Raw genomic sequence first — 23269 nt, 5'->3', positions numbered from 1 at the left:
TAGCTACCAGTTATGTTTCATTATGGAAAGGCTACTTTTTTTTTTTAAATAATAAATGTATTTTTTATTGGTGTTCAATTTGCCAACATACAGAACAACACCCAGTGCTCATCCCAAGTGCCCACCTCAGTGCCCGCCACCCAGTCACCACCCCGTGCCCTCCTCCCTTTCCACCACCCCTAGTTCGTTTCCCAGAGTTAGGAGTCTTCCATGTTCTGTCTCCCTTTCTGCTATTTCCCACTTATTTTTTCTCCTTTCCCCTTTATTCCCTTTCACTATTATTTATATTCCCCAAATAAATGAGACCATATAATGTTTGTCCTTCGCCGATTGACTTATTTCACTCAGCATAATACCCTCCAGTTCCATCCATGTCGAAGCAAATGGTGGGTATTTGTCGTTTCTAATGGCTGAGGAATATTCCATTGTATACATAAACCACATCTTTATCCATTCATCTTTCGATGGACACCGAGGCTCCTTCCACAGTTTGGCTATTGTGGACATTGCTGCTAGAAACATCGGGGTGCAGGTTTCATTGCATCTGTATCTTTGGGGTAAATCCCCAGCAGTGCAATTGCTGGGTCGTAGGGCAGGTCTATTTTTAACTCTTTGAGAAACCTCCACACAGTTTTCCAGAGTGGCTGCACCAGTTCACATTCCCACCAACAGTGTAAGAGGGTTCCCTTTTCTCCACATCCTCTCCAACATTTGTGGTTTCCTGCCTTGTTAATGTTCCCCATTCTCACTGGTGTGAGGTGGTATCTCATTGTGGTTTTGATTTGTATTTCCCTGATGGCCATTGATGTGGAGCAATTTCTCATGTGCTTGTTGGCCATGTCTATGTCTTCCTCTGTGAGATTTCTGTTCATGTTTTTTGCCCATTTCATGATTGGATTGTTTGTTTCTTTGGTGTTGAGTTTAATAAGTTCTTTATAGATCTTGGAAACTAGCCCTTTATCTGATACGTCATTTGCAAATATGAAAGGCTACTTTTTACTTCTGTGTGTTATGTCAGCTAACAGATTTTGAGTGTCCTTGGCATGCCCTTCACCACTTCCTTTGACTTCTTGGCTTCCTCCTGTTTCTTTTGCAGACCCATTGAAACTTCTGCTGTGAACCTTTCCTACACAATACCTCTCACTCCTTGTTTACTGCCTACAACATCCTGTGCACACAGCTCTCTGTAGTGCTTATTAGCTCATGCCATTGTTATTTTATTATCTGTCTCTCTCTCTTTACTGGGTTGCTGGCCCTTCAGAAGACTGTCTTATTTTCATCTCCTACCCATCTTGTAATTAGTTCTCAAATGTTAGCTAAGCAAATAAAATCATAGAAAATGTATACTCTGCAGACCTGGAAATCTCAGTGCAGTCATGCTTTAAGATATAAACGTTAGAATTTATATTTTAAAATTATCAACCAAAGGATAATGTGTTTTTGTCCCTAAAATTTGGCTTTAAGTGAAAAGATTTCTTTTGGAAAGTTCAACTTTCTAGTGAAAATTGATAGGCAATTTTGAATTGTGAAACTAAAACAAAATTTTAGTGTATGTTAATGGAATATTGGATTGTTGGCTGTTTTTCTCCTCTGTTCTGTTAGCTGGCCCAGTGTAATAATTAACATTTATGGTAAGGCAGAATTTAAGCAGGTAAATAACCAAAGGCACGTAAGTATCTTTTTTCCACTTAACTTAAAATAGAGTTAAAAAATAATTTAAATTTTGTTTTGGAGTCTGATACTGGGTAAGCATTTTGTTTTTTTTACTCAGAAATTAAGTCAAAGATATGATTGTAGGCTGTAGGGAATTAGACTGATTATTCAGTAACATAAGTATAAGCGGATTTATATGAATATAATTCAGCATTGTTGTTTTTATTATTGTTGTTGTGAAGGTAGGTACCTAAGTATTAGTACTGAGCAGCATATGCTGTTTAAGAAACAATAGTTACAGCTCCTAGTTAATACATTCTGCCATTCTCTGAAGTTTATTTTAGAAGCAATTACTGAACTAAAGTAAAAAGGGACAAATCTCAATGTTTTTGGTACTTATTTATTTATTTATTTATTTATTTTAAAGATTTTATTTATTTATTTATGAGAGACACAGAGAGAGAGGCAGGGACATAGGCAGAGGGAGAAGCAGGCTCCATGCAGGGAGCCCGATGTGGGACTCGATCCCAGAACTCCAGGATCATGCCCTGGGCCGAAGGCGGGTGCTTAACCGCTGAGCCACCCAGGCGTCCTTGTTTTTGGTATTTAAAAAGTAAGGATTCAGGTAGAGTCTAAGTTTAAAGTTACCTTCTTATGTATATGGTTTCCCAATTTTTTTCTTTCTGTGGATAGTGGGAGGACTATTTTAGTCTATCTATAGATAAAGTGGAACAGGCCAGGGCTTTTTTTAAATATAAAATTGGGTCATGTACAGAGGTACTAGTCCCATTTTAGTTGTTAATTAATGACAGATATGGCCCATAAAATTAACTTTGTTTCTGTGCTCTCCTTTTAAAGATTTTTTTTTTTTGTATGAAAAATTACTTACTTTTGTTGTCTACAGTTCATGAACAAGGTTCTTTGGTTTAACTGCACAATACTTAAGTCTTAAAAATACTGGAAAACTAATTTTTATGTGATTCACATGTTGGAAGTACTTCTTGCTTTATTCTTTTAATTCTTTCTTTGACTTATCTGCAGACTGAGAAACAACTGGTTATATGGACAGAATTGTCTTTAAGTACTTTGCTTTTTATAATACAAATTTATTGGACCCAGGGAACCAGTTTGTCCTGAGTCCTTTTAGAAAGATTTAATTTTATCAGTGTGTTCCAAACAATAGTATACATAAGGATCCCATAGACTACTTAAAAATACAGATTCTTGACTACCACCCCCCACTATTGTCCACCCCCGGTGACTCTGGGATATATGACTTAAGAATTTTAAATTAAAAAAAAAAAAGCATTCCTGAATGAGTCTGATATAGATGATACACTGACCACCTGTTAAGAAAGACTAATTTATCTAATGTTAATACTCTTGTTGTCATTTTTACCAGTCTCCTGGACTAAGCAGGTGCCCCAGATTCTTGTCCTAATCCACTCAAAGGCAATAATTCTCATTGTAAAATTGGGAAATAAAACACAGAAAAAAATCATACGTAATCTCATTATCCAGAGAAAACTGATAATGTTTTAGTTGGTTTTTCTCCACACTTTTGTTGGAGTTTAGTTGGAATTTGAGGCCTTTTTTTTTTTATATTCTATCCTCATTAACCTCATAATTTGTTTTATCATGTTATTAAAAATCATTACCATTTTTTAAAATATTTTTTAAAATTTATTTATGAGAAACAGAGAGAGGCAGAGACACAGGCAGAGGGAGAAGCAGGCTCCATGCAGGGAGACCAACGTGGGACTCGATCCTGGGTCTCCAGGATCATGCCTGGGCCGAAGGTGGTGCCAAACGGCTGAGCGACCAGGGCTGCCCATCATTACCATTTTCAATGCCTCACTGAATTAATCAATCTATCTATCTATCTATCTATCTATCTATCTATCTATCTAAATTGACTCATATATCGTTTACTTAACCATTCTTCTGTTGCTGGATATTTAGATGGTTTCTAATTATTTCTGATAAATAACATTAGAATGCACATCTTCGTGGGAAAAACTTTTCTGTACTCAGTATTCTTCCCCCCCCTTTGCTCAGGGTTCTAAAAAATATTTTTTAAAGCTTTTGACACGTACTGCCAAACTATTTGCTAAAAAGGTTCAGCTAAGTAAAGTTACCAGCAAAAAACTGAAGCTCTTATGTTCGACCTTCACCAGCATTGAATGTGTTTGTTTTTTTAATTAAAAAAAAAAAAAAAGTATTTTTGGTTCACTATATAAAATGCTGTGTAATTACTTACATTCTTCTTTGTAGTTAGACTGTTTTCTATGTGTAAAAATTAGTTTGGTATTATATATTAAGTATTCTGTCAAGAATTTATATTTTTAAGAGTTCTTGAGGAAGATCCTTAGTGATCAGTAAATGGTAATTCTCTTGATTTTTTTTTCCTCAATGGTTTGAGCAGTCCTCTTTTTCTACACACTTTGGAAGTTGAAAGGTATCAGCTGATTTTAATTATGAAGTTAATTTTTTTAAGATTTATTTATTTGAGAGAGAGAGAGAGAAAAAAAAAATGAGCACACACAGAGGGAGAGGGAGAAGCAGACTTTTCACTGAGCAGGGCCTTGATCCCAGGACTCTGGGATCATGACCTGAGCTGAAGGCAAACACTTTAACTGACTGAGCCACCTAGTTGCCCCATGAAGTTAATTCTTAATTAAATAAGAAAACAAAATTCTTCTGTTAGAAACTGTTGCTGACAGGACATGAGCAACACTTCAAAAGAACATTTGTCAAAAAAATTAACTGGTAGTAGTAACAATATGAAACATTAAAATTTTACCATTTATTCATTGTCAGTAAACATCTTCTAATCATATATTCTTCTACTTAAAATTACCATTATATCTCTTGATTTTAGACGTAACTGTCACCTCACATTCCTAATTTATCAATTTTGAAGAACACCAACAAAATTTGGAGATTCCCCAGAAAACTTAGGGACCATTTTCCTTTTCCTCTCATCACAGTGTTTGATATTTATATAATTATTTTCATTTCTTATAATTTTCCCATTGTCAGTTTAAGTAATAAATGTAAACCTTTATCTGTCCTGTTTAGTCACTGAAACTATATGGGCTTTCTCTCCCTGTGCTGATTTTTGGGAACTACCTCCAGGCAGAAAGCCTTGGAATGGTAGGGTACACCTCATTTTTTTCTTCTTTTTGAGATCACAGTTCTGCGCTGTTTGTTGTACAATGCCTGAAAATACTTGTTTCCTGTATTTCATTCACTTTTCTCATTGATGGCAGGAAGATAATTTTGAATCCCTGTGCCTGGAAGCTGAAGTCCTTTAATTACTTCTTAATTTACTGAATCTAGTGATTGTTCTAGAGCCGCTATATTGAAGTCTTTGGATTGATAAGGTCAAATTCCCCTTTTTTTGAAATTTTCCTTCTCTCTGACTTTTAAATATCACCTTTTCCTGTTTGGATCTTCTATTTCTGATTTTTCCATTTTGCCTTTTATTTTTATTAGATTCTCTAACTTTGGTGCTCTTAATTATATTAATTTCAATAATAATTATAATAATAACAACACTAGAGGGGCACCTGGGTGGCTCTGGTTAAGCATCTGCCTTCGGTCAGGTCATGATCCCAGGGTTCTGGGATGAGCCCCACATTAGTCTTAACAAAAAATATACTTCATGTAAACAAACATAAAATCCTCATGCTAATTTAACCTAATTATTTCTTAAATCTGGCCTGCTCCATTCCCTGCTCTCCTTGTTCTGCCTGTTGCAGCTCTCCTCGTCTTCTGTCTATACTTTTGTGCTAGCATAACCAATCTCTGCCTCTAGTTGTGTCCCTCTAAAATCTGTAATATTGGGATGCCTGGGTGGCTCAGTGGTTGAGCATCTGCCTTTGGCTCAGGTCATGATCCCGGAGTCCTAGGATCAAGTCCTACATTGGGCTCCCCCAGAGCCTCTGTCTAGGTCTCTGCCTCTTTCTCTGTGTCTCTCATGAATAAATAAATAAATAAATAAATAAATAAATAAATAAATAAATAAATAAATAAATCTTATAAAAATTTAAAATAAAATCTGTAATATTTCTAAATTTTAAATCAGAATGTACTTCCTAGCTTAAAGTCTTCAACCCTCCGTGTTCTGTACTTTGCCGTTTCTTAGATCTTTCGCTTCCTTCTCCTTTTACCCACTCTAAGAGTCACATCATTCCTTGGCTGTACCATGCTGTTTTTACCAAACTTTTGTTCATGTGCCTCCTCTATCACCAACTTTTACTTAACTGACTCTTACTTACTCGTTTCTAGGACTCAGTCATTTGTTTCCAGGGTCTTTTTCCTTCTAACTCCCATAGCATTCCATGTGTAGCTCTGAGTCTTGTCTATTATGCTTTTAGATCTTTTGTTTCACTTTTCGTTTGCTATATTACGAAGTCTTAGAAGACAGTACATTTTAAAATTTATATTTGTAACCTTAGTACTTACCTGAGTATTTGACTCCCAATTCATTTTTAGATAGTTTCTATCATAAATGGTGACAAAATTGTTTATCCTTTCCCCAAACTAGAAATGTGGATTTTTCCTCATTTCTTCTCTTTTTATTACATGTAACCAGTTTCAAGTCCTTGAAATTTGCTTTTACTTGGGTATTATATGTTTGCATTCTTTTGTTCATATGTTCACTCTTTCAACAGATTTCGTTATAAGTGCTACTGTGTGCTAGACAGTATACTAATTATACTGCGTGCTGGACACTGCATTGACTTTGTAGAATTTATAGATTGTTACAGAAATAACATGATTTTAAAGTTCATTTTTTCCATTTAGGAACAGAGATTTATCCAAGTATGATTTTAGGCACCTGAGGGAGGTTTTATAAGTATTCCTCATTTGGTTTTGTACGTTTCTTTTAAGCTAATTTGTATTCCTTTCCTATTGTGAGTGAGGTTTTTTTTATTGTTACATTTTCCAGTTTGTCATTGCTTATGTATGGGAAACTGGATGATCTTTATCTTGACAACATTTCTTAGTTTTTATGGACTTGGGTTTTCAGATATTTATTTAAAGCCACTGACATATTAGGGTTCTTTTTTCTCTCTTAGGTATTTGAGTTAAATTCATTTTCATATCTTAGGACATTGCTTAGTACCTCCAGTGCAGTGTTGAATAGAAGCAGTGATACTTGGCATCCTAGTTTTACTCTTTTAATGAAAGTACTTCTAATCAGTGTCTTGCTGTGATATTTATTTTATTTTTGTGTGTGTGTGTGATATTTATTTCAAATAATAATTTCCAAAAGTCAAATTAGGGGCACCTGGGTGGCTCACAGTTGGTTAAGTGTCTGCCTTAGGCTCAGGTCATGATCTTGGGGTCCTGGGATGGAGCCCAGCATCAGGCTGCCTGCTCAGCCCCCTGTCCCTCTCCATTCATGCTCTCTGTCTCTTTCAAATAAATAAAATCTTTTAAAAAGAAAAGCCAAATTAGGGAGACATCACACCTATTCTTACTTGGTAAGAATTTTATCCTGAATCCATATTGAAATTTATCAAATGCTTTTATCTGTGGAGATGATTATGTGAATCTGTTAATGGAAAAAAAAAAAAGTTCCTAAAGACAGACTTTCTTTTTTTTTTTTTTTTTTTTAAGATTTTATTTACTCATGAGAGAGAGAGAGAGAGAGGCAGAGACACAGGCAGAGGGAGAAGCAGGCTCCCTACAGGGAGCCCAATGTGGGACTTGATCCCGGGTTTCCAGGATCACACCCTGGACTGAAGGCAGCACTAAACCGCTGAGCCACCCGGACTGCCCAAGACAGACTTTCTTAATATTTCCATTTTTCCTGATTTACTTAATGCGGTGCTGGATTTGATTGCTAATGTTTTACTTAGTATATTTTTATTTATATTTATATGTGAGATTGGTTTTTTATTTTTATTCATTTAATTCTTCTCTGGTTTTGTTTTAGAATTACAGTAGCCTCATAAATTGTGTTGAAGTATATCTATTTTTCAGATTAGAAAAACTTTGAATTTGAACTGTTTATTAGGAATTAGTTGTTTCTTAAAGATTTAATATAATTTTCCAAAATATCTTTTACAAAATGGCTGTTTCTTGGTATCTTTATTTCCCCAAGTCCAGAAAAGCATCAGGAGCAAAGTAAGAATTTCTTTTAACACTTGTTGAATAAATATTCTCTAGATAGGGTTCTGGAGAATGATTTGCTACATAGAATTGTTTGTTATAATAGTAGAGTTCATTGTAGTCACAGAAACGTTACCTTGGCTAATTCACCAGGATATGGAATTAGTCTGGAAGAGAAATACTACATGGAAATTCTGTCTTCGTAGATAGATTTTCTTCATAGAAAGATGCTGCTTGATGGTAGTCTAAATTCAAAGCTAACATTTCAAGGAAACAGTCAATTTGTATCATTGAATACAGTAGTTGGGTAATTACCATGTGTTAAAAAGACCCAGTCGTGCTCGCTTCGGCAGCACATATACTAAAAAGACCCAGTGTAATCATTTTACATATGTATTCATGTTTGGGGTTATTTTTACTCTGTTCTCTTTTAAATCTTATTCTGTGATTTATATTCATTATAATTATTTTATAAGCAAATATTTTAGAAGTTAAAGTACTTTAATTTTAATAAAATTAATTAAATTGATTGAGGGTATCCATCCACATTTCCCTTTTTAAATTCAGTATTTTTAAAAATTCATAAAACTCTTGGGTATGTTATAGAAGTAATTAACATCTGAATATAACTCTAGGATTTATATAGTAAAGCAGTGGTTCTCAGCTAGGGTCCGTTTTGTTTCCAGAGGACATTTGTCAATGTCTGGAGACTTTTTAGTTGACATAGTGGAAATACCACTATCATCTAGTGAGCGGAGGCCAGAGATGCTAGTAAACACTTTAAAACACACAAGACAGCCCTCCACTATAAACAATTAATTGACCCAAAGTGTTACTGATGCCAAGGTTGAGAAACCCTGTCGTAAAAGGAAAGATATAGACACAAATACGAACGAATACATGGTTTAAAAAGGTGTTCTCAGACATATGCTTTTTTCATCAGCCCCTAGAACTCTAACTTAATACAGTTTACAGTGTTCTTATATGCAAAGTTTATGAAGAAAATTCTACTCTTGACTGACATCTAGTGAGACATTTAAAAATAAAAAGTAAAGCTGTAGTTTGAGATTAAGAATTTAAATCAGTTAGAGTTAATTCTTATTTTTCACGTTTAGGAAATTCACAAATAAGGAACCTAGGAAGAGATTAAATGATTTGTTTATGGCTACTGAGAAATTCTAGCTAAGAGGGAGTAGAATGTAGTAAATTCTTGGCTGAAGTATTATATCTCCTTTATCTTTCACTTACATATTCCTGACTTAATACTTGAGCTTAGAACAAATAATCTTTCTTTTGATAGTTGTCTGAATAATATTGAGTTACTTATATATAAGACTTATTGTATTTTAAAAAATTGCCTAAAATCCTAGACTTTTAGAGACAAAGGAGACCTATCTGGTTTAATCTGATTCCCTCATTTACAGAGATTTGTAAGTTCTATTTTGGGGAGATGAGGTGATTGAATCCAATGTCATACACCTTGTTAGTCCACATCTTGAACTGGAACCCACAGTTCCTGACTTCTAGTGGACTGTTCTTTTAGGTGAGGGAAAGTTATTAAATACACTTTGGATTCTGTTTGAAGCTTTTATGTTTTCTTCAAATCATGAATTTTAATACTGTGAAATTGTTTTTTTTATAGAGAATATGTACACCTGTATGTTTTAAAATAAGTTTGTATGTATTTTCTATGTCTCATGTTTCATTTAATTTTTATTTGTAAATGTTATGTCAGTTTAAGCATGAATATTTTACATTTTTTACAGGCAACAACACCTCCAAATCAAGGACGTCCAGATTCTCCTGTCTATGCTAATCTACAAGAACTGAAAATATCCCAGTCTGCTCTCCCCCCACTTCCTGGGAGCCCAGCAATTCAGATTAATGGAGAATGGGAAACTCATAAAGATAGTTCAGGGCGTTGTTATTACTATAACAGAGGTACCCAGGAAAGAACTTGGAAACCACCTCGTTGGACTCGGGATACAAATATAAGCAAAGGAGATTTCCAAAGTCCAGGAGACCAAGAGGTATGAGTAGTTAAGGAATCAACCAGTGACTTACCAGACTTACTCTCTTTTCATTATTCAAAACAAAAGAAGTAAATAGATTTGTTTCTTGGTATTGAAATGATAGAGTACTTGAAATCTCTAAGATACTAAATGTTCTTTCCCAGTTTCATTGTATTAATGCTAGTTATTTTCTAATGTCTAACTAATAGTTAACTTCATAATGTATTTACTAGTTCCTGGACTAACTCATTTAAAGTTGCTTAGTGCCAGTGGCTTTCCTCACATTATAGAAGGTATACTAACTAAGTTATTGTTATTGCTGAATCAGGGACATTTTTTAGAAAAAGGAAAGAAAATATATGATGTGACAGCCATATACATAAATACAAAGTTATTAACTTGTTAAAACAGACACTTTTCTCTGTTGGTTTGGTACAGCTACCCAAGTTACTTTTCAGTTTTTGTCAGAGTATAAGATCACTTTTTACTTAAGTGTAAAGAAATAAGTATAATTCCTTTGCTATAAATGGGTCATCACATAAAGTACAACTGTTCACCATAAAATCATTATTTTCTCTACCAAGTGTTCATACTACCTGTTCCCTACCCTTCCCCTATACCTTTTGGAGAGTGATGCACTGAACTTGGCCAGGTATATTTTGAGAAACAGTCATGTCAGAGGTCTGGAGAGATTCCTTGGGACTATTCAGACATGCAGGCGAGGTTTGGATGGGATTGGTAGAATGGAGTTAAATCCTGCTTTTTGATAGACAGAGGCTCCTATACCTGCACAGGACACTGTGCACTTATGGAAAGCATGTATAATAAAAACAGAACTCCAGTTAGTTAGGACCTGGAAAAATCAGCTAGCACAGCTTGTATTTAGCAGAATCTAAAAGCTTTTTGTAGTTAATAACTCCTCTTCTTGTCCTATTTTTCAGTTGGTTATTTATAGCTTTGGTTTGGTGGTAGCTTGTACTTTTAGTGTTCAAGAATGGGATCGACAGTAGTGAGAAATTTGTTCATGCATTACTATAACAAGAAAAATGGGAAAATTATTTGAATCGTAGATCTAGAAAGATTTCAAATTACATTGTTTTGTGTATGAATAATAAAGTAAAACCTAATAATTTGGAAGAATTATGGAAAGGAGTTATAGAATAATTTAAAGGAATTTAAAGTACACACAGCAACTATAAACGTGCTTTTTAGCTTTCTATTTTAATAAATAGATGAGAGTGATTTGTAAATAAGTCTTTCTGTACAACTTGTTTAAAACATAGGTATTTCCAGGGGGCTAGAGCACATTTTCCAAAATTACTTGAGAAAGATTGCACTTAGGAGGTAATATTGAGACTTTGTAGGTGAAAATGTTTGTATTCTGCTCATATATTTTTTTCTGCTCTTATATTTAATTGATAGCTTTCCTGAGTATAGAAATTCTAGGTTGGGAATAATTTTTTTTTCATAATCGGAAGGCATTTTGAACTTCACTCTATGGCAATATGGATCAGCTGCTTGCCGAGAGTCTCCAGGGTCAGAACTGTTAGGTCTTTTTTTTTTTTTTAAGATTTGATTTACTTTTCATGAGAGGCAGAGAGAGAGGCAGACACACAGGCAGAGGGAGAAGCAGGCTCCATGCAGGGAGCCCAATGTGGGACTCGATCCCGCAACTCCAGGATCACGCCCTGGGTTGAAGGCAGACACTAATAAACCACTGAGCCATCCAGGCGTCCCAGAACCATGAAGTCTTTACTTTTAGACTAGTCAGTCTCCACAGAAGTCTTAAAATCTGCCAGAAAAGTAAGGGCCTTCAGGGTCTTGGTAGTCAGCATTAAGTTTGACATAGAGTTCTTTAGTTTCCCCATTTTCTGGTTGGTTGGTACCCATGTCCAAGTTGTGCCTCTTGTCTTCCAAATCAGAATCTTAACTGTTTTTCCCTCATGATTGTTTTTCCCTCATAATTCCTGTACTACTTCTACGAAGAGGGAAGGGTGCACATCTTGGAAGCAGGCCTGAAGGAAAGGGATTCTGGCAATTGTATTCCTCATTGCAATATCCCCGTGCCTTGAGCCCTAGGTCCAGGAGGACCTAATACTGTCAGTTCCTGAGCCATTTGAAGATTCTGCTCAGTCAAGTGGTTGGATTTCACTTTCCTCTCCAACCCCACCCTCTACCCCCACTGTTTTTAGAATCTGTGTTCTTTGCAGATAATTTAATCTTTTGTTCATCTGCTTCTCAGCTTCCAGAGTTTCATGACTGCTGTCTCTTCTTTTGTTCATCCTGTTCTTGGCAGTATAAGTCTTTAAAAGCATATTTCAGTACTTTTAGTGGGGTTTGAGAGGGGGAATAAGCATTCACTCTTCCATCTGATTCAGAGCTTTATTTAGTGGTTACCCTAAAAGAGTGGTTCTCAACTGGATACAGTTTTGCCTCCTGGGGGACATTAGATAATGTCTGGGGACATTTTTTTGTTGTTACAACTTGAGGGCTACTGGCATCTAGTGGGTAGAAGTGGGTTATTAAACATCTTGTGTTACACAAGATAGCTCCCTCAACAGAGAATCATCTGGCCCTAATGTCAATAGTGCTGTTGCAAATCCTGCCTTAGAAATGTCAACGTGCATACTTAGCAAAGTCTAAAGTTAGTATCTTCTTGCTCTTTAAAGCCATGTGAGAACTGTATGTGCTGTTTGCTATTGTTGCCTTTTATTTTTGTTTTTAGGCTCCTTACTGTTGTACATGGTGACTCTAAATTCATCCTCATCTTTAGCACTTTCTTTTCTAATGTTCCTTTATGCAGATTAGATTACCTTGGATAACTTTTGTCTTGGATAATTACTGTCCTAAGCATGTACTTATAAATATGTTCTTAATGAGGATTTGTTAGTGATAGAATCTTAGTTTTTATCTGGAAATTTTATTTTTCCTCATTTTTAAAGGATATCTTTACTTGATATACAGTTCTTTGTAAAAAAGATTTTTAAAATTCTTTTATTTGATATAGAGAGTACAGACAGGGACAGCAGCAGAGGGAGAGGGAGAAGCAGATTCCTTGCTGAGCAGGGAGCCCGGCTCAGCTCAATCCCAGGACTCTGGGATCATAACTTGAGCTGAAGGCAGACGCTTAACTGACTGAGCCACCCAGCCCCTCCTTTGATAAACAGTTCTTAGTTAACTGTTTACTTGTTTGTTTTTTCCTGGTTTGCTGAAGATTTTATTCTCCTGTTTTCAGGCTTCTGTTGTTGATGTTGGAAATCCAGCTGTCAGTTTGATTTTCTTTCCTTGAAGAGCAGCTGGTCTCTTCTAGCTGGCAGCTTTTAAGATCTCATATATGTAATTTTCCCATAATGTGATTAAGTGAAAGTGTCTTTATTTCCTGCCAAGGTTTTGTTGGGATTCTTGAACTTGAGGAGTCCTATCTTTGATTAGTTCTAGAAAATTCTTAGCCATCTATATATAGCCTCTGTCCTACTTTCTCTTTCCTTTCATTCTGGAACTTTGATTAGATGAGTAATCTGCTTCCACTCGTCATGTCTCTTGATTTCTCTTGTGAATTTTATCTCTGTGTCTCTTTGTGCTTCATTCTCAGTAATTTTTGGTGTAGTTCCTATTCACTGTTTTTCATCTTTATTTGATATTCAGCCAGTCCTTAAATTTTAAAAACATTTTAGTTTTTACTTATTTGTGGGGAGTTTCTCCATGTTATTACTTTGAAAAGTTTTAAACCTAAAAAAAAAAAATAGTATAGTGAACATCCACATGCTAGATAGCCTTTATCTAGATTTACTTGTTTTAACATTTTCCCACGTTTGCTTTATTTCTCTCTTCCTCCTTCTGTCTTCTGCCCTCTAATAATTTTTTTCTGGACCATCTGGATAAGACAACATAATATTTTCTCTAAGTATAAGGACTTTCCAGCAAAATTGATGTTGTTGCTGTTCTTGGTGAAAGATTATTTATCATACCCAAGAAGTTTAATATTCATATGTTATTTAATACACAGTTAATATTCAGTGTTTCTCACTTGTCAAATAACCTTGATAGTTTTTTTAACTGCAGTGAAAGATCCAGTGAAGGATCGTGTATTTAATTTATTTGTCCTATCTTTCGTTAGTCTTATTTCATATTTTATTTTTTTGTAATTCTAGTACATGAGGTCTTTAAGAGTCGGATTTTGCTGCTTGTCTACTGACTCTTACTCATGGTGTTTTGTTTCACATCTTGTCTACGTATGTGTGTTTTAATATGAGATTATATATAGTGCTTGGAAAGTCATATATATAGGAAGTCTTTAGTGTGGGGTTGAAAGCTTGTTCCATCAGAGAGGATGGCTTTTTTATTTTTTCTTTCTGCCAGGAAGCTAGTATCCTATGAACATTTGAAACTGAATTTTCAGCTTTAGTTTTTATAGGCCACCTAGGTAGTAGTAATTTGGGATGCATGAAGCCTGGTTTGTGGTTTGAGATTCTCCCATTTTCCCCCATTTATCTAGGGAGATTCCTGTGATTTTCCCTTGTGTGGAATAAAAGGACAAGATTTGTTTCTGGCTCACTGATAATCTGAGGGTATAATTCTTTGGGGGTATCAGTTCTTTATTGTCAGGGGGAAATCCTGTTAGACTCTTTACTTTTGGAAGTCTTGATTCCTGTTCCCCAAAACTTCATGGCCTTGAAAATTAATGTTCTAGTTTGGGGCTTGGCAGATGCCTTCAAAGAGAAAGCTGGTCTTTATATTGTACTTCTCCTTCTGGATTCACTTCTTGATGATTCTTAAAAAAATTATGTAATATTTTAAATTGTTTTAGTATAGGTAATCCTTTCAGTACCTACCTGTCATTTTCCTGTAAATGAAAAATCTTTCTACAAGGCTATATTTGCTGCAAAATATATACCCCAAAGTTACTGAGCCAAGTACCCTGCTGATTGGAGTGAAGGAATATAGCAGAGTTGTATTGATTTTATTTAAGTGCCACTAAGTAGCTCTTTTCTAGCAGCAAATATTAAGATTTTCAAGGTACTCCTTGTTTTATAAAGTAATAAAATATGTGGGGATACTGAATGTTTCTTTTCATGCAAGAAAGCAACATCTTATTTCACAAAATTGGGAAATTATGGGAGCATTTCATCAGCCAGAAAGTTTATGAAAATATTGATTTAGTGACTTTGTTTCCTAAATTAATTTTACTATTATTCAGATGTAATTGACAGAGAACATTATGTTAGTTTTACGTGTACAACCTAATGATTCAGTATATGTGTATATTGCAAAGTGAGCACCAAAATAAGTCTAGTTAGCATCCATCACCACTTTTATAGAATTTTTTGTCTTGTGAGAAGTTTTAGTATCCGCTCTCTCAACAACTTTCACATATGCAATACAGTATTACAACTTGTGGTTTCCATGCAGTACATTATGTATCCATGACTTAGTTACTTTATAACTGGAAGTTTGTGCCTTTTGGCCCCCTTCACCCATTTAACGTGCCGCCGCCTCTACCTCTGGCAACTACCAATATGTTCTCTGCATCTATGAGCTTGTTCTGTTTTGTTTTGAGGATTCCACATAAGTGAGATCATATAGTATTTGTCTTTCTCTGTCTCACTTATTTCACTTAGCATAATGGCCTTAAGGTCCATTGCTACAGATGGTCCAGATGCTACAAATGGTAAAATTTCATTCTTTTTTATGACTGAATAATATTCCATCCTATAAATTTCTTTCTTTTCTCTGCTTCTAAAAGATTTTATTATACTTTGCCTACCTAAATGTATATTTTAAGTCGTCTCAATTTAAAAATAAGTCCTGATTTTTGAAATAGGTATTCCATTTTCTAACAGTATTACTGTTGCAAAACATATATAACTCACTTTATGCAAGGCTTCTGTAAAGTAGTCTATGTCAATTTTTATGAACATGTTGCTATTAGTATGTTTATGTCTTTCAGTTACTTTTACAACTTTGAGAATCTACACAGTGTAGTGTTTTAGACCAAATTACGATGGTAGAAGATACAGTCTGAGTCAAATTTAATTGCAGAAGGTATTTTACCTAAAAATGATCCCAGAAGGGTCATTTACATGAGAGTTAATCTCATAAATATTTGTTGAATGAACAAAGTTTGAGCATAGTAAGCAAATTGCTACTCACTCACATTATGGAGCCTCTTGTTTAAAAAAGCAGAAATTAAGCTTTGGCCATCTTATTGTTTCTCTGGTATGTCTGGATTTTGTCATACTTTTCAAAGTAAAACATACATAAGCTATTTCCATATTGAATTTTTCCACCTCTCATGTTTGAATTTTTTCAGTATTTTTTTTCTTGTTTTGAAGTTTAGTGTCCAACCATCTTTGATAAACATTCGATTGAGGAAATCTTGTCAGTAAATTAGAACATAAAGTACAGTATTACAAGACTACTGTCTCTCCCCTCCCAGTTCCACACATTAAAATAAAATATAATTCAAGGTATTTTATTGAGCTGAGCACTGTTGTCAAGGCATGAGAATTTTCAGTCTAACAAAGTGCCCTCATTCCGTTTGGCTTACACCTGGATGTATATATCCATACACACTCCTGTCAGTTTTTAACCTGATTTCAGTTCAAAAGCAGCATTAAATAATAGAAGGTAGCATTTTATCTCTCAATCTGAAAACAATGTTTTCAGTTTTATTTTGATGAATTTTTCCAGGTTTGCATCATTGTGATAAAATAACTATTATTAATTTCATCTTACCACTTAACAGTGTACCATCTAAAGACTAACAGTTTGTCTTGAAAAATTAAATACTCACATATAGTCAAGATACTTTAGTACTTATAGCCAAATACAGTTAATTGCTTAGGTTTGCAACTGCTACATATATATAAATATATATTTTTTTTCAAAGAAGAAAAATCCTTATGTTTCTGACTATTTATAGCTTCTTTCATCAGAAGAAAACTACCACAGCATTTGTTACAGCCAGTCAGATAGTCAGTGTGGTTCTCCTCCAAGGGGTTGGTCAGAAGAGTTGGATGAACGTGGGCATACCTTATATACCAGTGACTATACTAATGAAAAGGTACATTCTTTTTTACTCATCTAGTTTTTTTGGCAGGATTTTTTCATAATAGTTGTGTCCTGAAGTTTCAGTAGTATTTAAAAAACTCATGAAAATATTCTTTATTGCAATTCTGAAATCATGACAGTTGACCACATGAAAACTCATTATAACTACTGATTCATGGTTTTAAACTGCTTATAATTATGGTGATTTTTGTGGTATCAAAACCATTTAAGACTAACTTTTTTAAGAGTAGCCCTATTGAGTGTCATTCTGTTTTTTATATTTTATATTTTTCTTGAGGAATGGTTTTTTGGGAATAGTTTTCTCAGCATATATCACTCTGATATACCACCTCACTTTCTATAACATTTTTTCCTTTATAACTATGTTATGTAAAACAAAAAACCATGAATCTAGTACTTTATGTTTAATAAACTAGTTTGGGAATGCATATTGTTGTTTTATGTATTAATGTCTGGTATCAGCAGAGAAGAGAACTGGGTAATTGTACTTGCTTTAATTATTTCACACTAGAACATAAGGAAACATTAGTTTTCATTTATTTCACAAAGATCATATGTTTATATCAGCAGTACTTAGTTTTTTGCCCCTCAAACTCCCTGTATTATATGAATCCTTATTATTAGTGTTATTGAAATGATACTAAGAAATGTGTGGGCTGCAGGAGGTAATTCCTAAGGATTTGCATGAAGTTTGGCTTAAATTGTTCACTAGTCTTATATTTGAAGATTAAAAAAAATTTGTGTTCATTTCTCAACCCTGTTTTCAGAGTGAGTGTAGTAGCCCTGTGTCTAGTGTATATCTATACTGTGTGTCTTTGTTACATATTCCTTGTGTTAAGTGGCACTTGGCATTGGAACTAGCATGACACTGGAAGAAAGAAAAAATAAATTCACATTCAATATCGAGTTTATTCTTACCATTCTTAAAAGTTTGTAAGCTTTTCTTATTGTGTTCTTGAGCAAATAAAATTCATAAGAAAAATATCTAGTAGGTCTGGTAAACTTAAACTCACTTTTACTTAAATTTTAAAAATAATACTTACTTTTTTGTTTTTTTTTTTGTTTTTTTGTGTTTTACACCTTTTTTTTTTTTTTTTTAATAGTGGCTCAAGCATGTTGATGATCAAGGTAGACAATATTACTACAGTGCAGATGGATCTCGTTCGGAATGGGAATTGCCAAAGGTAATAAACCTTAACACTGAATTTCTATTTTAAAATAGACAAAATATCTGAAAAAGGCTTCAGATTTATTTTAAAATTTAATATAGCTTTTAAAAAACAAAATGTTTTTTCCAGAATTCATCGAGAATCCTTTGGCTAAATTTTTCTAAGATGCATATGATCTTTGCTATGTAATACTGATAATTCCTATTCAAAAATTCTTTTGGTTTAACTTGAATTCAGTTTTTCATCATTCCTAGAAATAAGAATCTCCTTCACTGCCAGTAAAGCCATCTTATATCTAGTTATCTTGCATATACTGAATTTTCTACATGAGGTTGGTCATACATTTAATCTTTTTTTTTTTAAGAGAAAAAAGCGACTCAGTATTCCAGCTTATTCTCATATGTAAATATGTGTTGTAATTGTGCCAGTCATTAGCAACATGTCTTGAGAAGATCTTCTGGGGTCTCACTGGATACCTCTTTTCAGATAAGTACATCAGGGCTGAGTCTATCTTAAGGCAATGGGTTTCAGAGTGGTCATGTGCTTGTAACTATTAGTATTGAGATAATTTTAAATGATATCTGAGCAAACGTTTAAATTTTAATTGGTATTAAATTTTGATATAGAAAATGACTGTGGTTAGCAGACATGTCGTGTTAAGTAGACTTTAATTCTTAAAGAAATTTGTCTCTTTGCCAATGTAAGTCAATTTAAAGAAAAGTAGTATAAAGATACATAGATGTAGAAAAAACCACTAAGGTGTTACTAACTTGAAGATTGGGAAACACTGTCTCGTAAAGTATAATTGTGGTTTCTTCCTTTGTGAATGTTATCTGGCCTCTAATTATTTTATGAAATTATAAGGCTTGGTACTAGTAGAATAAGATACGTAGCCAGTACTTGATTTTTAAGAACACCTTTGTGACCTATCTTGAGCCAGTAAGTAGCATAAGAACTCCATTATATGTCTGAGAACTTCTCAAATGTTTAGATCTTAAGGAATGATGTAGGTTGCTATGATGCAAACTTGGCAGGGTTCGGGGTAAGTAGTAAGGATAAAGGAAGTAATAATTCTTTCGGTTAATTTAGCTAAGAAGTATAGCCCCAGAATTTTCTTGGTAGAAATGCCTTGTGAGATCTTCAAATAAGCCTTTGTATTTATGCATTTTACATGTATTTTAGCATGTATTTTACACAAGTACTTTCTCTTTTGCCCAGCTCAGCAGAAAAAAACTATTTCATATTTTTAACCATTTTTTAATACTTTCAAAATGAGAAGTTGTATGAAAATTTACATATAGCAATAGAATTGTTCTTAAAAATGGTTGTTTACAACATAACAGTGTTAATGAAGATAACTTTTATATTTTGATTACAAGACTCATGCAAAGAAAAAAAAAGACTCATGCAAAGGATTATGAAGATATTCTCACATTGTGGGCTTTCTTTTTTTTTAAGACTTAATTTTTTTCGAAGAGTTATAGGTTTACAATAAAATTGAGAGGAAGGTACAGAGATTTCTCATATATCCCCAGTTCCTACACATGCACAATCTCCCCCATATCAACACCACTTACCAGAATGTTATATTTTTTTTACTAAGGATGAACCTACATTGACACATCATAATTATCCAAAGTTCAAGTCTACTTTGTGGTTCATTCTTGGTGTTGTGTATTCTGTGGGCTGTATAATTCTGTGGGACAAAAATACACTGATAAGTCTACCATTATAATATACAAAGATTTTCACTGCCCTAAAAATCTTCTGTTTACTACCTCTCCCAGCCCCTGACAACCACTGATGTTTTATTATCTGTATGGTTTTGTCGCATTGTTTTTACTTAAAAATTAACCATAAAATAATGCCAAGAATAAATAAAGACCTTATCAGTACCTCACCATTTGAGTTATAGAAGAATCTTTTGTTGTATTGCATCTTACTTCATAGTTTTTGATTGCCTGGAGTAAGATCAGACACAAGACTTTTGAGTGATTTGTCCCAGGTCAGGGTCCACTGAAAGAAGAGGCTTCCAGGATGACCTTACATGAGGAGCAATTTGGAACTTATAGTTAACTCATAGCTAAATATTTCTGTTTATTTTTGTACAACTTCTGTACTTTCCGTGGTCAAAAAACTTAAACATTCAACATTAAGAAACCTCCTTGTGGAGATGTCCTGGATGAAAGAAAGAAGGCAAGGGACTGAGTCATATCAAAACTTTTCAGGGTATTTTCACAACAATGGAAATGGGTACTGATTGTGATCATTATTGAGTCATTAGTTTTGTGGTATTATTTCATTTTCTGCCACCATTTGCCACTTAGGATTAAATCAGAATGGGCAGTTTCTTGAACTTCTAATTAAATTGGATGTGAGGAGAAGGTTTGATTTGGGTACAGTGGGAATGAGGAAATAAGACAAAGTGTTTTAGAACTACTACTTAATAATTTTTACTATATGATAAAGAAAATTACAAGTTCAATTTTGTATCCCAAGTAATTTGCCACTTAGTAAATCCAAACTTAAAAACAAAAAAAATTCAAACTTAAGTTCTGTCAGATAGTTTCGTAACTCCCAGTGCAAATGATAGAAACTTAGCTCCTGTTTTCTGAATACATGTTTGGTGGCCAGCACTGTATAGATGTTATCATGAATGCAAATGCACAGGGCATGGTCTTTATCCTCAAGAAGTTTGTTATAAATTTAGAAAGAAGCATTTATATATGACAACTAAGTGAGACAAAGTATGTACACAGATACATTTATGCATACCTGGCTCTAGATTGGGTATAGGTGAAGGGGACCATAAAACTAGACTAGAGGAAGGACTGGGAAGGAAAAATAGGATGAATGAAAGAGAACAAAACAAAGCATCTTCCGCTGAAAATGAGTCTGTTATTTAAAATTCCAAGTAAAACACATGAAGAACCCAATGCTAATATAAGCATGAGAAAATCAATCGGAACATTGTATTCCAGTTAAAATTAATTTTGTAGATAACTTAGTAAAGATTTTAAATATGTTATGGATGGAGGCTTTCCTTCAAAAAGAACTAGAAATTATGGGGAAAAAAACAAATGATATCTGAATAGGTGAATATGATAAAAAATGACTTAGAAAGATTTCAAATGAAAAACTCATCATTGCAATGAAAAATGCAGTCAGTAATATAAACAGAAGGGCATGAAGATAACAAATATTTAAGTATAGTTAAGAGAAATGGAAGATGGGTGGGAAGTTTCCTATATTGATAAGCTAGGAATCCAGAAGAGGAGAATGGAGGAAAGAAGGGGAAATGATATTTAAAAATATAATTTCCAGGAATTTTCTAAAATTGAAGGAAAGCATGAATCTTATAACTGGAAAATATGCCATAAATACTGACCAAGATAAATAAAAAACATTTACATCTTGACATATTTTTTGCTGGGTGTGCAGAACTTCAACATAGGGAGACAATCATTACAGCCACCAAACGGTAAAACGGTAAAAGACCAGATTACCTACCATGATAGATTGCATCATTGGATCCATTCTTTACCCACTCCTGTTTTAGTGCTCTTCGCTGTGTACCTTTTTAAAGGCCTCCTGTGGGTAAGGGTATATTCTGCTGTTCTTTGAATTTGGTCATATGAGTTGCTTTCCCTGATGATTTATTCATGAGCAAATATGTCACAAAGTATAGTATTGAAATGGGCATGTGCACCAAAAAAATAGAATTAAAAATTTAAAAATGAACAGAGCCTCAAAAATCTTCGGGAAGATACAAAAGATTTAACATTCATTTCATCAGAGTTCTAGAAGAAGAGAAGAAAGAAAGAGTGTGAGGGTCAAAAATATTTGCAGAAACAGTGTTGAAAACATCCCAAATTTGGCAAAAGATAGACCAAAAGAAATCAAGAAGTTGAGCAACACTAATAAACAGGATAGACCTAAAGAAATCCACATGTAGGCACCTACTATTCATATTTCTGAGAACCAAAGACTTCCTCTTCCCTTTCCTCCTAAAATAATCTTGAAAGCAGCCCAATGAAACAACAGAGTATCTATAGATAATAATGACTTGAATGGCAGTAGATGTCTTACCAAAAATCATGAAGCCAGCAGGAGGTGATATAACATTTTTCAAGTGCTAAAAGAAAAAAAAACTGTAAACCCGTAATTGTACATTCAACAAAAATGCTCTTCAGGAATGAAAGTAAAATAAGATATTTTCAGATGAAAGTAAACGAAGATATTTATTACCAGCATCATGTCCGCAAAGAATTTCTATATGAAGTTATTTCACACACAGAAATAAATGATAATTGAAGAAAACTTGAAACATCAGAAATGAAGAGGTTACAATGGAAAGATTGAATATCTGAGGAGATTTGTCTTGAGTTTTAAAAATTATGTCTGACATTCGAAACATTTCGAATGAACTCATTCTGAAACATTTCTGAAGTACTCATAGGTAGAGATGATAACAACAGCTGAATACCATAAATAGGGGAGAATGAAGTGATGTAATTTTTGGTAAGATTTTTGCATTTCATTTGAAATAGTAAAATGTTGATAGTAGATGGTGATATGTGAATTGTAATCCCTAAAACAAGCGCTAAAAACTAGTAAAAGATTCAAACTATAAATGAATTAAAATAGAATAGTAAAAACTTCATGTAGCCCATAGGAAGGCAAGAAAGGAGAAACATGAATGAGTTACAAGATAGAAAACATCTAAAATGGCAGACTTAAATTCTATATATTATTACATTAAATATAAATATATTTTAAAAATTTATTAATTTATTTATGATAGTCACACAGAGAGAGAGAGAGAGGCAGAGACACAGGCAGAGGGAGAAGCAGGCTCCATGCACTGGGAGCCCGACGTGGGATTCGATCCCGGGTCTCCAGGATTGTGCCCTGGGCCAAAGGCAGGCGCCAAACCGCTGCGCCACCCAGCGATCCCTATTATATTAAATATAAACGGTCTAAACACCCCTGTTCTTTGACAAAGGATAAAAAAACCATGACCCCAGTATTTGCTTCTACAAGAAGTGATGTAGTGCTATATATTACATCATTTTAAAGGTTATTTGTCAAATAATTTACAGTAAATTTCATACTTCATGGTGAGGTGACAGCAGCTTTCTCTTTAGAATTAGGAATCAGATTTGAACTTTTTAAAAATCGCTGCTACTATTCAACAAAGTAAAAAAAATAAAATAGAGAAGAAAGATACAGTTGTTT

The 23269-nt window shown here is 34.0% G+C and overlaps 1 protein-coding gene across 15 annotated transcripts in view; it reads left to right on the top strand.

Annotated features, from left to right (window-relative positions):
* ARHGAP12 (Rho GTPase activating protein 12) overlaps window positions 1–23269 on the top strand; it is a 123828-nt gene that overhangs the window by 53543 nt on the left and 47016 nt on the right. For 8 of the 15 annotated variants that reach the window (XM_026000891.2, XM_072749322.1, XM_072749319.1 and 5 more), the window contains 3 exons: window positions 9546–9809; window positions 16714–16854; window positions 17966–18046. In XM_026000891.2, coding sequence (XP_025856676.1) covers window positions 9546–9809; window positions 16714–16854; window positions 17966–18046 — 486 coding nt within the window. The remainder of the gene's footprint in view (window positions 1–9545; window positions 9810–16713; window positions 16855–17965; window positions 18047–23269) is intronic. The other 7 variants (XM_072749327.1, XM_026000893.2, XM_072749325.1 and 4 more) reach the window with 1 other exon arrangement.

The sequence above is a fragment of the Vulpes vulpes genome, chromosome 2, assembly GCF_048418805.1.
Source record: "Vulpes vulpes isolate BD-2025 chromosome 2, VulVul3, whole genome shotgun sequence".
NCBI lineage: Eukaryota > Metazoa > Chordata > Mammalia > Carnivora > Canidae > Vulpes > Vulpes vulpes.
The sequence above is the reverse complement of the archived record's forward strand: the minus strand, read 5'-3'. Positions and strand labels throughout refer to the sequence as shown.